This window comes from Plodia interpunctella, chromosome 21 (assembly GCF_027563975.2).
Source record: "Plodia interpunctella isolate USDA-ARS_2022_Savannah chromosome 21, ilPloInte3.2, whole genome shotgun sequence".
Taxonomy (NCBI): domain Eukaryota; kingdom Metazoa; phylum Arthropoda; class Insecta; order Lepidoptera; family Pyralidae; genus Plodia; species Plodia interpunctella.
Window position 1 is genome coordinate 5,425,764 of NC_071314.1, and position 15,039 is coordinate 5,440,802.

At 38.5% G+C, this 15,039-nt stretch overlaps 3 protein-coding genes across 3 annotated transcripts; 1 reads left to right on the plus strand and 2 right to left on the minus strand.

Annotated features, from left to right (window-relative positions):
• Positions 1 to 2,669: 2,669 nt before the first annotated feature.
• Positions 2,670 to 6,772, minus strand: LOC128679371 (MOG interacting and ectopic P-granules protein 1-like). The gene is made up of 2 exons (XM_053761553.1): positions 6,642 to 6,772; positions 2,670 to 6,167 (listed from the first exon to the last, which is right to left on the minus strand). Exons 1-2 carry the CDS (start codon positions 6,661 to 6,663, stop codon positions 3,535 to 3,537), a joined length of 2,655 nt encoding a protein of 884 aa, XP_053617528.1. The 5' UTR covers positions 6,664 to 6,772; the 3' UTR covers positions 2,670 to 3,534.
• A 548-nt stretch (positions 6,773 to 7,320) lies between these two features.
• unc-45 (uncoordinated 45) lies at positions 7,321 to 10,487 on the minus strand. The gene has a single exon (XM_053761552.1). The coding sequence runs from the start codon at positions 10,286 to 10,288 to the stop codon at positions 7,466 to 7,468; it is 2,823 nt and encodes a 940-aa protein (XP_053617527.1). The 5' UTR covers positions 10,289 to 10,487; the 3' UTR covers positions 7,321 to 7,465.
• A 1,127-nt stretch (positions 10,488 to 11,614) lies between these two features.
• CCT6 (Chaperonin containing TCP1 subunit 6) lies at positions 11,615 to 14,852 on the plus strand. The gene is made up of 6 exons (XM_053761120.2): positions 11,615 to 11,869; positions 12,061 to 12,260; positions 12,784 to 12,923; positions 13,157 to 13,304; positions 13,402 to 13,595; positions 13,914 to 14,852. The coding sequence occupies exons 1-6, from the start codon at positions 11,733 to 11,735 to the stop codon at positions 14,688 to 14,690; spliced, it is 1,596 nt and encodes a 531-aa protein (XP_053617095.1). The 5' UTR covers positions 11,615 to 11,732; the 3' UTR covers positions 14,691 to 14,852.
• The last annotated feature ends 187 nt before the right edge of the window (positions 14,853 to 15,039 follow it).

Sequence of the window (15,039 nt, forward strand, 5' to 3'; positions counted from 1 at the left end):
GAATATACTACAGTGTTGTATATTTTCACAAACGAATGCTTACATAATGAAAGGATTAATAAAGTACTCTAAAATAAACGTTTTGATCGACATAGCAAAAGGCGGCAAAACTTTTGTGTACCTAACATACAGAGCTGTACTCTGGTATATTAGGAAGGGCTCCGCGCGCGGGTCCGATTTGAAATATTAGTCAAAGGTACATACATGGAATTACTACCTAGTAATTCCAACGAACTTAGGAGTACCTACTCCCCGTGGGTACATACTATTGATATATAGTATCGATACTATCAAAAGTTTTGAAAAAACTGATTTCGACAAATTGTACAAAACTATCGATAGTATCATATCGATTTTTTTCATGTTTCCTATAGTGTGCATATCGCAGGATAGGTCTTTTTAAAATATTAACATGTGTGGGAAGACCTTTTTTAGATTATGTAAAGCTATAAAGTGCGAATTTTCCCCCACACTACCAACGAAACGGTTGTTATTAGGAATTCAAACGTTATGGTGCTATCACACCTCATTTAAATTTGCTCTATAAGTTTACGAGTAATATATTTGACCAATTGTATTCTATTACAAGACTTCGATCGAACAACTGGTGGCATGGACCTACGAAAGGCTCGGTCAGTGAATCCGACTCGCGCTTGTTTGGTTGTTTGTTGTAGTAAATTACGGAATCCTACACTGTGCGTGGCCCAACACGTACTTGGCCGGTTGTTCTGGATATCTGTCTATATCGGTCTCTGTAATCAGTAAAGAGAATAGGGCGTTGAAACCTGCGACCCTATATTTCAGCATTTCTATAGACGAACATTTTGCAGAGCACCGCATCTTCTATCCTCAGCACCAAAGTGTCCATGTTTTAATCACAGTGGATATGAACAATGTATCCACTGTGGCTATAAGCTGTTGATTAAAACTCTGCAACGCAGCCGGCTTGATGTGGTCGGCATATATTGCGGTTAACATCGTGCTGTTTTTTGAGGATTCAAGCTCTACATTCCGGCTCCCTGTGACTAAAATACGTGCTTCGTGGGGCAACCATAATTTGTTATTCTACTTATATATCTCGCACGCTCATCTGGGCATGCGTTTTCTTCTACAATTCGCACAGCATATATTAGTATTAACCACAGGTGCTAACTAACGTACCTTCTGTCAAGTTCTGTGCCGCCATGAACTGACGCCTACTATTTATGATACAACTCAATAATAATAATTTGCTCAATAGAAATGAGTAGGGTTTTATACAGATATTATACAATGAAGATACCCCGTGAAGATACCTAACTGTAAAAGCTGTATGCCACAGTCCGATAGACTGTCGGTATGGATGACCCAGTATGGAGTACATATTATGATTAATAATGATGATAGATTTAAGCACTGACTTCTATGATCGAATTACAACCCTTTCAAAATAATCTGATTTATGATTGATAATTATAACACAAGAGTTGAAACCAAACTCTAAATCGTACCCTGGTAACATCCAGTTATTACCTACCTGTGAATCTAGGTAGCTGGATATATTGTTACGAAGTAACACATTGGTCGTGAACGACGGATTATATTACTAAATTACCTATTTAGGTACATTATGAGATATGATGCAGTCGAGTACAAATTCGCAACTAATAAAGTATATAATGTAGGTACGTAGGTACAGTGTACATGTACATAAATACCTATGCTTACCTAACCTCATATAATATGAATATGAACTACCTACTAACTAATACCAAGGTGGAATGAAAATTAATCGTAATTTAGAGACTTAAATAATACATCGAGAATATCGAGATACCTACGTATGATTCTCATATAGGATTTATATTCATATTTTGCTATTTTTATACTCACTTTCGACCTTCATATCAACTTCTGCCAATTTCGAAATAGCTATATTTAGACTTCGCTAAGGCTGGGCTGGGCAGGGGCAGCGGGGCAGGCAATCTCGCGGAGGTTAGAGACGGGGGGAGTAGCTATGATGTACCTTCCTACACTATGTATGTGTGCATCTTTGTATGAGGCACCACCCAGCGGGGCCCCTTCTAGTCAAAGTAGTAGTGCGGGGCTAGGGGACCGAACACCTGACCAAGTTTTGAAATGAAAAAAAAAGCAACGCCGACCGTCGGTACCATAAAAAACTTCGGGAAGCTTTCTACTCTTATCGATTTTTTCATAGCAAAGTGCTGCATCAAAGGCGGCGATTAATAAATCTACTATTATTTTTTCATAAACAAAACTTTGTATTTTATATGTATTTGAAAAACATACCCTTCTACTTATTTAATTCGTACCTACTGTACCAACCACCTTACGCTCGCTCATGTGATTAATATAATTTTCACTGGACCACTTATGTTTTTGAACTATTGCAATGTTTTTCTACTATTTAAAGGTACAATGTCCTATACTTGTAGTTTGGGAGTTATAATTCTTCCCAAACTTTTAGAACCAATAATAAAAGTATTAGGTACCTTTTCTCTTCTCTCATCTTCGCATGTTCCCAGATACATTCAGGCCTATGCCGTCTCAAAGTATTAAAAATATACTTTTAACCTGCCTGACCTCAATCCTCCTTGGTAAACAAAAATACTTTTTCAACAGTTTTTCAACTTTTAATTATGGTGGTCGTCAATAAAAAAAAGCTTGAGTTAGTTACAATGGTCTTTTTTATTAAATAAAAAAAATACATCATTTTCAGTTCTATAAGTACATTAACAATTTAGTAAACCTTTACCAAATCAACATTCTAGTCTGTTGACCTGAGATCAGAAATAAATAAGACCTTTGAATCCTGCGCGGCGCGGACTGGCGCCGGCGGCTCTGCTATGGTTGGGAGGGCAATATCCAGTTCAAATAATCCACTTAGTCAAGAATATAATCTAAGTTATAACTTAATTCCTTAATTTATTTAAGACAATCTAATCATAATTAATTTATTATACATTCATAATGGAAAGTATCTACCTAAATTATAATTATTTTTACAATAATTCGAAACACAGCTGTTGATCATTTAAATTAACATAGGCGTGATACATAATTAGAAAAGATCAGACTATAAATAGGTACGAAGAGTAATTCCGCAATAAATAAGACTACATGAGAACAAAGTGCAACTTGCGCGACTCTCACACGAGTTTAAAGACACCACACCAAGTGATACATTGAGGATACAGATCTATAGTCTTTGTGACACATTCAAACAAACAATTCGCAAGTTGCGATATACAGTGGGAAAGGATCTACGATGCGAACTCACATTTTGCTTGGATATTTATGCAATTTATACATTGAATTTACAACTTAGCTATACTGTAATTTGTTTTTATTAAAAATAACATTCACATTTACTCAATTAGCTACATTGTTACTAGGTATATCTCGGCTTCAACATGAATATTTAAATATTGTTATGATTTATTCTATGTACAGAATACTGGTTGAGGTGTCGGAGATGCATTCTAGCTGGTCCGAATCGGCCGGGCCGCCGTGTTCGCGCCCTCTTCATCACTGCTATTTGCCCTTCGCGGTGATGGTGACGGTGGACTTGGCGGGTTGCGGGATGATCGTGATTTCGTCGCTGATCTTCAAAGGCTTCAAGAGTGAATCGCTATCCATTGCTTTGGAAGGTGTACTCGTTTTAGTTTTGTCCATGACGCGCTTCGCAACCACGCTGTGCGCTGAGTATACGTGATTTTCAAATTGTTTGTACATACCGAAGGTGGCCGTGCACACGGTGCACTTATACGACAAGTGTGCGGGCTTCAGTGTCATATTGTGATCGCGCGATACGTGGTTAAGCAGCTTCCACTGGTACACGCGCCCGCACACGGGGCAGCGGCCGGCGTCCTTGCCTTTGTTGGCCGCTTCTTGCATGGAACTCGTCACCAGGCCGTGCGAGCCCAGCAAGTGGCGCTCCAAACCCTGGTCAGTGAAAAACCTAAACTGGCACTTCTGACAGTTCAGAGGAGGTCTGTTGTAAATCATTTTAGGATGGATTTTCACTTTGTGTATCCATTGCATGTGATTTCTCAACTGCTCCAAATCTTTGATGTACCCGTCGCATATTTCACAAATGACGAATGCCGCTTTCGAGTTCTGTGGCAATTGTGATGACGAGGGTTGCGGTGCGCGGGGGAGGGGAGTAATAGATATCTTAGGCGTTGCATTTGCATTATTGCCTTGACTGTTTTGAATCATAGGATAATTAGAAATGGTGGTACCAGGTGGAGGATTATTGTGCATAATCATGAGCCCACTTCGTATGATGGGCACGCCAGAGACGGCAGATGGGCGCGGCGTGGACATGGGCGGGCGGCCGCGTGGCCGGCCCAGCACCGGCATGCCGGGGATCATGTTGCCCATATTTAGAGGAGGCCTGCCAATGTTGTTTATACCTACTTGAGATCGGCTAAAGTTGGACTGATATGGACCCACCATGTTGTTACGAGCGCGCGCTAGCTTTGGTATCTTCGCAGGTGGCTCCCATTCCAGTGGAGGACCCAGATTGAATTCAGGCTTGAATTTCTTAGCACAAGAGATAAGATGTCGCGCCAGTTTTGTTTTGCTGTTGTCTTCAAAATGACAATTAGCACACTGTTGGTAGGCAGGTGCTCTCTCCAGCCGGCCTCGGATGTTATGTTCTGCCTCCATGTGAAACAGAATATCATGAGGACTCCTAATTTCAAATGCACAAGTGTTACATTTATAAATATTGTTACGCATGTGAGGTGCTTCTAAATGGTGAGCCATCACTAACATAGACTCTGTCTTAAAACTACAAATCTCACATCTCTTCATCTTGAGAGCATAAGGAGCATTTGTTCTCTTACTAAACTCCAAGTTTTGAGTGAGTGACACAATAGCCCCTTCTGTGGCCTTTGTGCTGCGTCCAGATTTCTTTTCTTTATATAATTTACGATTTTGTTGTTTTAAAAGATCACTTTGTACAAACTCTTGTACCAAATTCAAACCAATATTGATAAAAAATTGTCCCAAAGAACAGTCAAAATAGCTATCAGATTTTCCGGAGATATTTTTAGGAAATAATCCCATAGGGTCTCTGATTTCTTCAATGGAGTCATCCTTGTCTTTAATAACAACTGTGTCATCATCACTCATTGCCTCATCATCCGACTCAGAGTTTGACTCGCCATCCCATGAGTCATCATCCTCCTCCGTCCTTTGTTTTCTTTTCCTTTTTTCTGTTTTCTTTTCTTTAGCAACTTCGTCATCTTTTGGATCTGGTTCTGGTTCTTCTACTTCCTCCCCCCTTGCGATCCTCTCTTGCCGTTCTTTCTCCTTCCTTTCTTTTTCAGCTTTTTCTTTTTCCTGCCTTTCTTGGTCTTCCTTAAGTTTTATTTCTTCAAGTTCTTTACCCAATTTATCAACAAACTCTCTAAAAGGCTTGACAGATGGTTTCTCATAAACATAAGGTACAATAAATGAAGGCGCTTCCACCACAAACATATCATCTGTGAGTGATGGCAGTATGTTAGGTTGTGGAGCTGGTGCACTGTTACTCTGAGTTCCTTGGCTTGCAACACTGGATTTACAACTCACTGGGGTTATTGTCGTGCCCCGGGCAGCAATGCTCTGACACAAATTGAGAGCATCTAAAGCACTTGGAGCAGGTTTACTTGATAAAGAGGACTGACTCTTGCCAGATAATATAGAATTAGTATCTATAATAACCACAGTAGGTTCTTTCTGATCACCGTTTGCATTTGATTGTTTATTTGCCAATTCTGCTAAACTCCTGGTATCACTGACAACAATGGGTTTACTTTTCTGTGATTGGTTCAGTGGATCCTCCACAGAAACCTCTTCAATATCTGATTCTTCCTCCCCATTTTCCATTCGTTCTTCACCTTTTTTGCCCTGATCCATTTGCTTATTGCTATGTTGTGATTCTTCAGAACTCTCATTGCTGTCTGAACTTGAGCTTGAGGAGTCATCATCATTGGAGACCCCGTCGCCCCCCTCCTCCTCTTCATCACTGGTGATCTCGTGCACCTCGGGGCTAGGCGTGCCACCGTTTTGGCTTTGTGGTTCATTGCCATTTTCATTATCATTCTCAGAATCACTGCTGTCATCTTTTGGTTGGCTTCCTTGTGATGTGTCGTCGTCGCCTTCTGTGCGTTCATCTACAAAAGGAATATATATAATATGGGCTATTTCAAAATCAAAAAATCGTAAAATATATTTCAGTAACACTGTTCCCAGTGATTTAAAACTCAATAAAACTTTAATATTATTCATTACATACACTACATTATTATCATATGAAAGCCGAACAGATTAGTAAATGTGCCGCGTCTTCTAGAAGTCCTATGATGCCTGGAACTCCAGAAAAAATGTAATAATCCAAGTAACCTAAATGCGGCATAACGATCGGTTTGTCTGTAATTTAAAGCACCAAACCGCATATATATGAATTGATGAGCCAGTTTTAAGATAGAATTTGTGAAATAGCGTCATTTTATCATGTGGTGTATGGACCGCCATATGGGATTCCATGGCATTTCTCCGAAAACCTTACAAGACCTGGTACAGTGCAAAACATTGGAATTATAGATGAAACAAATTTGAAATAACATGTATCAAGTTATATAGCGTACCTGTAGCTGTAGATATAGACATTTTCTCAAGATTTTCGTATTATAAACCGAAAAATAGTACAATAGCACAGTAGCGGAAACCAAACCAAATCAAGCTGTCATTCAAAAGGTTCTTAGCGTGTCGCGTTCCAAAAATATTATTCAATGGCAACAAATTGTCATACATTCTTAGTAGAAAAGTTGAAATATATTTTTTATGACCACACCTGATAAAATTACATTACAAATATTTTAAATATTCAAAAAAAAATAATTTATCATTTATAATAAAGATAAAAAATAATTAATTTAGATTGTTAGCAAAACATTCACTATAAAAGACCCTTACTTAAAAATGGTAGGAATGAGAGGGAACCGGAGGGGGAAGGACGCGGTATTCCAATATGGAATGATTGGAATAAAAAAGCGGGAAATTTGAATTACTTTTCCAGATATTAAAATAAATATATTTTTTCAAATTCCTTGGAAAATAAATATTTTGAAATGAAAAAAAAAAAATTTACGAAAATTATTTCATTGGTTTCATGTAACTATAAAAACATGTATTTTATACATATTATTTTATTTTGATACATTTACTTGAAACATTGGAACCATGTATATGGCTCGCCGCTTGTGATAGTTTGTTGTATGTATTTTAGACGACGAATTTCATTATAGGAGTAATTAAAACACATGCTTAAATAAGTATATAATAAAATTTATTTTAATAAAAAATCTATTCATAACATTAGGCATACAATCATAACATTAATAAACATACATTTTAAATTAAGTACATGACATATGAAATTTTTAACACAAATACTTAACAAATTAAAAAGTTAGTCTTCTTCTTCATTAGGGACTTCAGCAAAAGGATCAATCATGGCAGTTTCATCAGGCTTCCTTATGACACCCATTTTTTCTGCAGCATCCAAGCACTTTTGGGCCAACTCTTTGGTTCTAGCTTGCTCAGCCTCCTCAAGTTTCGTTAGAGCCATTAATATCTCCATAACATCAGTTTCAAATATCTTAAAAGCAATGTCTTTGTCACCACTTATTATATTGTACAGCATGTAAGATCCCCTGTACTGGATTTCTTTGTCTGGGTTGGCAAGTAAACACCTAAGAGTTTCCAACCAAGGCTGGACATCCAATAGTTTTCTACAACAAGCTTTGCTGACAGATGTCAAGATACATAAAGCTCCAGCAGCAGCTTTCACAGTATCAACATCTTCCTCTTGACACAAAAGATATAAGTATTTAGTTTTGTCATTATTAGACTCATAAGTTTTTATGACATCATCAGACTGTACCAAATTGCATATACATTGTGTTGCTGCTCTTATTAGCATTGTATGGTCTTCATACAAGTAATGTTCAATTTTAGACAGTCCACCCTCCTTTAATATCCTCTGCCTTGTTGTCTCATTCATTCCTGCCAAATTACAGAGAGCCATCAAAGCTTCAAAGTTTTCCAATGCACTGCAGTCAGGATGTAACAGTGCTATTAATGGCCTGACAACTTCCAAATTTCTCTGTCCAGGGAAAGCAACTTCTGGATTGATTGTAATGCCAATTCTAGCCAGAGCTTGAGCAGCTTGTTTCTTGCCCTTATCAGTACCCTCCAATGCCATGGGAATCAGCACTTTCGCTCCTCCTTGTTGCACCACAATTCCTCTTAAATCTTGCAATCCGCAAATAGCATTGTAAACTCTGGCAATGAGTTCTCTGGAGTTGTGACTTTCAGTTTTAGACAATGCCACTAAACCTGATGTCACGCCGGCTTTGGCTAGTATAGTTAACCTTTTGTTGATAAAGTCAGGGTCATCCAATTCATGCTGTTCTGGAATGTGGTGTTTAGCAAATTTTGCTAACTCCAACATTTCAGGCAAGACTTCTTGCTTTTCATAAGCATTGCACAGATTGACCAGTGTTGTTACAACACCATAAAGACATGACTGGTCTCCTGTTCTAGCAAGTTCAATAAGGGACTGAATGGCTGCTCTGTCATCAACTAATGCCTCCTTGACATCTGCATCAAGAGTTAAATAAGAAAGTCCTTCTGCTGCCCATTTTCTGGTGTCATTGTCTTTCGCTGGATTCACCAAGAATTTCCTACAAGCTTCTGCTAACTTTTTAGTAGATCCATCAGCAAATGGCCGTATAGATGCATCATCTCCACCAAAACTACCAATCTTACAAAGTCCAACCAGAGCTCTGACTCTTACTGCATCATTCTTGCACTGATATAACTTTTTTAGAATATCTACACCTTTGTTGATGATTGACCTGGCTTTATCCTTTTTAGATGCAGCAGCTATTATGCATTCACAAGACACCTTCTGTTGCAGGGGATCCTCTGTTTGAGCCATCACTAGGATCATCTCCAAAATGCCCTCTTTAGATATAACATAGTTTCCAACATCCAGGGGCCCACGCAGTAAAGAAGTAATAGCCACTGTTACTCGCACCTTAGATTCCAGATCCGGAGTTATCAATTTTCCCTTTACAAAATCATCCACCTGATCATTGAAGCGCTCTCTAGCTTGATCATAATACATGTTTTCATAAATTCTGGCAAGGCATGCCGCAGCTATTGTTCTTGATGACACAGTAATATTCATAGCGGATTCATACTTGTATTCTTCCAATTCACTGCACACTTCAAGAAGTCTTTGTAAGCCTTTTATTTCCACAAACCTTTCAGCCCAATTAATAGCATTATAATGGCAGTTTCTCATAATTAACTCCATGATAGCATCCCTGGCTTGTCCAGATATTACTGCATTAGTGATAGAATAAGTTAAACAAGTGAGGAGGACATCAATTTCACTTTTGTTTTCTTCACATAGTTTAGGGTCTGGTTTACTATCTTTTTTTGTGTCCATCCCTGAAAAAGTGTTTAGTATAATTTGGAGACAGTATTGTGCTGCATTCACTCTTTCTTCATGATCACTGTCAATAACTTCGAGGAACCATGGGATGCCCACTATTTTTATAATACTTCTAGTTCTCTCAATGTTTCTCTTGCACAACTGGCTGATGACCCTTACTGCATTGCAATAAATGTCCAAATTTTTCTCTACTTTCAATAACTGTTGTATTTTATGTACGACCCCATTTTTAATCATAACATCGGCGCCGCTATTCTCCTTTGCCAATACTAACAAGTTAGCCATGGCCTTTTCTCGTTTTTCTTTATCTTCGCCAAGATCGAAGGCCAGCTTGAACATCTGCTCTACCTTACTGCTGGTCTGCGCACTCTGCCTGGCGCGCTCTTGGACAATCGCGTGCAATCGCGACAGCACAGGTTGCACAGCCTTGTTCGTAGGTTCCACTGTGAAAATGGTTTTAGCATCTCTGTAAGCTTCCTCATATCGCTGCAGACTTTCCAATGCTTGAGCACGACGAAATAATGCCTTGGGATCTTCGGGAATCACTTTTAGAGCTTCATCACAATCTTTTATAACCTTATCGTATTCGTTGGTCTTGAGGTACGCCGCGGCACGGTTTTTCAAGTATGTAGCCAAATTCCGACTATCTTTCTCAGCAAGATTAACTGCCTTCGTGTATAATGCGATAGCCTCATCGTACTTATTCTCCTTGAAAGCTTCATTGCCCTTGTTCTTGTAAGTTTCTGCCTCGTCGTTGTGTACTCCCATGTTTTTGTTGTTTATTTCAATAAATCACTTCACTTTAGATTAGCTGATGGACTGGCAGCGCTTTTATATTACACTTGAAGAAACTTCTGGTAGGATCTGGTAAGTTCTTCTCATGTTGGCGAGCCAAAATAGAAATTTATTTTTGTTCGCCATATGTGGATAAGAATAGGTATAGTTGTAGGTAGGTACCTAGGTATAGGTTTCGATGACAACGTCCCAAACGTTTAGGAATTATCATAAGCCGGCCCCACACGATACGCGAACATTTGCCAAACTATGGCCGTTCCTGTGAGCTGTTCAGTATACATAGCTGATTTTTCCATGGATTTAATAGAGTACCTACTAATTTCATGGATTTTTCATTGCGGTAAAAGGACACCAATGGTAGGTACTTAAAATTCCACGTACGTACAGTACAAGCTATGCAATGTTCATGCAGTCGTGTCGGCGCGCGGCGGCGTTTGTCCGAGTTTATACTTGTTAACGACTTTTTGTACGTTGCTTATTAACGTGTTATTTGCAATACCTGTAAAAGGTAATATTGTAATTACTACTTTAAGATTTTATGATCATAGTAATACTTGGTTGGCGAATAAATAATAGGAAATAAACATAGAATATGAATAAAATACGCTTTTGTCTCTTTCTGTCAATTTCAAATATTATAAAGTGCGATAGAGACAAAAAAATTTAATTATGTTTTGACTTTTATATTGAATTTTTTATTTTGTCTATAAATCAACTTGAGGCAAGAATACATTTTTTGTATGTACTTATGTATATATGTACGTTTATAACGCGATAACTTTTGAAAAGTTGATCTGATTTTGATGAAATATAAAAGGTATGTAAAATATGTCAATAGAAAATAGTTCGTGGGGCAACAAATTATGTAAAAAATAAACTGAGGTGTGTTCATGAGTTCTGTTACTGAACGAAATCAAGGATGTCATTTCAATGATCATAGACATTTTTTGGTTTAGTTTATCTGGAAAGGCAAAGGGATCTAAGCCCATACAGCCATCACATATCATAGTCATAAACAAATATTTATAATTTTTTATTATGATTTCGGTAGGTTTCTAGACATTAAATCATATAGTACCTATGTATTGGTCGATCAGCGGCATTCACAAAATCGGAAAGTTTTCTACTAATGTGATTCGACTATTAATTTAATTATTTATTATTTGAAAATCATAGTTATTTAAGCAAGTATTTGCCAAGCCAGTATTGGCCATAAGATAAGTAGGTAGGTAATTTTAGTTGATTGGGCAACACTAGTATTGGATGACTACCCTATTTATCTTGTTTATGGTTGGTTAGTTACAATCAAATTACAATAGAGGTCTGTCTGACCGACGAGGCGACGACGAAATTTCATTTTGATCGAACATCCTCGTGCTTTAGTTTATATTTCTAACAAGTTTATTTTCATATTAAAATGGCCGCAATTAGTTTACTCAACCCTAAAGCCGAATTTGCTAGGGCTGCTCAAGCTTTAGCGGTAAATATATCTGCTGCAAAAGGTATTCAAGATGTCATGAAAACTAACCTCGGTCCCAAAGGAACAATGAAAATGTAAGTAAAAAATAATTAAAATGTGATTTTATTATTAAATTGTCAAATTTTGCAAATTATAATAACAGCGAAAGCTTTATTTTTGTCCATGACATTATAGATAGATCAGAATTACGTATTGAAAATTCAGATGTTTTGTGTCATTCACTCAGATATTTGAAACGAAATTGCTATATATATATTTAATGTAGGCTGGTGTCGGGAGCGGGCGACATCAAGATCACCAAAGACGGCAATGTATTGCTGCATGAAATGCAGATCCAACATCCAACTGCTTCTTTGATCGCCCGCGCCTCCACGGCCCAGGATGACGCTACTGGCGATGGAACCACCTCTACCGTCCTGTTGATTGGAGAACTCCTGAAGCAAGCAGATATATACATCAGTGAAGGTTATTAGCGCAAAACACATTACATTATTATCTACACAGTTATAAAACAAAGTCACTTCCTGCTATCTGTCTGTCACTATGTATTCTTAAACCTTTAAAACATTATTTTAATAGATAGTGATTAAGAGGTTTATATGCCTCTTTGCGTGAATTGTCCTCATAATTAACAATTTTTTACAGACTATGTTTCAACACCTTGATTCTTCTTCAGCATTAATAGCTTCACAGACAGAGGTGTCTTAACGTCAAAAGGATTTGATCAGACCAACCAACCAACCTTATCTGACTCCCTGAAGAAGGGCCACTAGATACATAAGCACCCAAGTTCGGGAGGACTTTCCATAGGCATAGTTTGTTGACGCAGTCCAATGCTTTACTGTAGTAGATAAAGCACATAATGAAAGAGGTGTTAAACTCATAAGTCTTCTTATTTTCCCTTAGGGGCTCGTAGCTTGTCACAGTCACATCTGTGAGACTTCCCCCTTATAAGCCTTAAGATAAAGAAAGAAAACATTTTTCACAGGTTTACACCCAAGGATCATAACAGAGGGGTTTGACGTAGCTCGAGCAAAGGCACTAGAGATCCTGGAGTCCATAAAAATCCCCATCGAGGTCAAGCGAGAGAGCTTACTGGATGTTGCGCGAACGTCGCTCAAGACTAAGGTGATTTACAGAATATTTATTTTATAAAAGGTATACTTACTAGTATTAGTTATATACAAATTGCATGTTTAATTTATGATTTCTTTTAAGTTGACATAATATCAAGGCAATCTATCATAACATCATTATACATATAAGGCAAATCATTTGTCATATTGATCTATTCAACATAGATTAATGGTGGTTTAAAAGTAGCTTTTCATTTATATGTATAAAAATATTTTACTTGCCAGGTACACTCGAGTCTTGCTGATGTGCTGACAGATGCTTGTGTAGACGCCGTGCTCGCCATCCGCACACCGGACAAGCCAGTGGACCTTCACATGGTGGAATTGATGGAAATGCAGCATAAGACTGCCACCGAGACCAGCCTTATTAAAGGTAACATTTGGTATTTTAACTGTATAATTGGTACTTTCCTACACTCCAGTAGGGGAGTGTAAAGAGAAGTTTTTTGTATATTCTATCAATTCGTCAGGTATTGTAATGGACCACGGCGCGCGCCACCCGGACATGCCCAAGCGAGTGGAGAACGCTTACATCCTGACCTGCAATGTGTCTCTGGAGTATGAAAAGACAGAAGTCAACTCCGGTTTCTTCTACAAGTCTGCAGAGGACAGGGAGAAGCTGATCGCGGCCGAGCGGGAGTTCATTGACCAGCGAGTTAAGAAGGTAAAAAGATAGCAAGCAAAAATTTTAATACACACTTGCCATGTTTTATTTATTTCATACATTAATTTTCATTTACGCATCTCATTTTTCTCTACGAAATGATATTCTCTCTTATTTAATGTGTTATTTTCAACACTTTCACATTTAGGCGAACTAAAGGCGTTTGAGATGTTGGGTACACCCATCAAACAAAGTGATTGCTCTATCCATTAAACATAATACAAACTGTACAGTATAGATAGACCAAAATTGTTTTAAAAAAAATTAAATATGTGTATGTTTGTGTAAATAACTGACTCAAAAACAATATTATTTCAGATTATCGCACTGAAAAAGAAGCTCTGTGATGGAACAGACAAATCGTTCGTGGTGATCAATCAGAAGGGCATCGATCCGCTGTCGTTGGACGCGCTCGCCAAGGAGGGCATCGTGGCGCTGCGCCGCGCCAAGCGCCGCAACATGGAGCGCCTGGCGCTGGCCTGCGGCGGCGCCGCCATGAACAGTATCGACGACCTCCAAGAGGACAACCTCGGCTACGCCGGCCTGGTCTACGAACACATCCTCGGAGAAGACAAATACACCTTCGTCGAAAAATGCAAGAACCCTCAATCCGTCACCATCCTGATCAAGGGCCCGAATAAGCACACGCTGACTCAGATCAAAGACGCAGTACGAGACGGTCTGCGAGCTATTAACAACGCGATCGAAGACAAAGCCGTGATTCCCGGCGCGGGAGCCTTCGAAATCAAAGCTAACATGGAGCTCCAAAAATACAAAGACACTGTGAAGGGCAAGTCTCGTCTAGGTATTCAGGCGTACGCTGAAGCGTTACTAGTCATTCCGAAAACTCTCTCTGTGAACTCTGGGTATGACGCTCAGGACACCATAGTGAAGCTCCAGGAAGAGGCTAGGCTCAGCCCGGAGCCTATCGGTCTGGACTTGAGCACAGGCGAGGCCATCAAGCCTGTGGACCTTGGTATTATTGACAACTATGTTGTTAAGAAGCAAATCATTAACTCCTGCTCTGTGATTGCCAGCAACCTTCTACTTGTAGACGAGATTATGAGAGCGGGAATGAGCAGCCTAAAAGGATAATTCAGTATTTGGCAGAGTCATTTTAACTAAGAGTTCACAAAAAGTGCTTTATTTAGTAATAATGCAGCACATTTTAATATTGCATTTTCGATACACTTCTTACATTAAAAGCTAAGTGTTGCATGAAAATGCTTTAATTCTAATAAACTTAATGTACTAAAATGTTTTTTATTACAATTAGACTATTATCATAATTTGCAAATTGGTACCTAAGATCTATTTATTTTTGTGCCTTTAAATAATTCAATTGTACTCCAGATTACAATACTACTTGGAAAGTCATTTCCAGTTTCCAGCCAGTAGCTGGGTCCGTTAGAGACCATAGCACGTGACCCATGAGTCAACTCGT

Bases quoted from the DNA above. Each gene is read 5' to 3' on its own strand.
- LOC128679371 (XM_053761553.1), bottom strand. From the start codon at position 6,663: ATGTCTATATCTACAGCTACAG. The intron at 6,168-6,641 runs GTACGCTATATA...TTCCTTTTGTAG, and splicing joins GTCTATATCTACAGCTACAG to ATGAACGCACAGAAGGCGAC.
- unc-45 (XM_053761552.1), bottom strand. From the start codon at position 10,288: ATGGGAGTACACAACGACGAGGCAGAAACTTACAAGAACAAGGGCAAT.
- CCT6 (XM_053761120.2), top strand. From the start codon at position 11,733: ATGGCCGCAATTAGTTTACTCAACCCTAAAGCCGAATTTGCTAGGGCT. The intron at 13,305-13,401 runs GTAACATTTGGT...TCAATTCGTCAG, and splicing joins CGAGACCAGCCTTATTAAAG to GTATTGTAATGGACCACGGC. The intron at 13,596-13,913 runs GTAAAAAGATAG...ATATTATTTCAG, and splicing joins TTGACCAGCGAGTTAAGAAG to ATTATCGCACTGAAAAAGAA.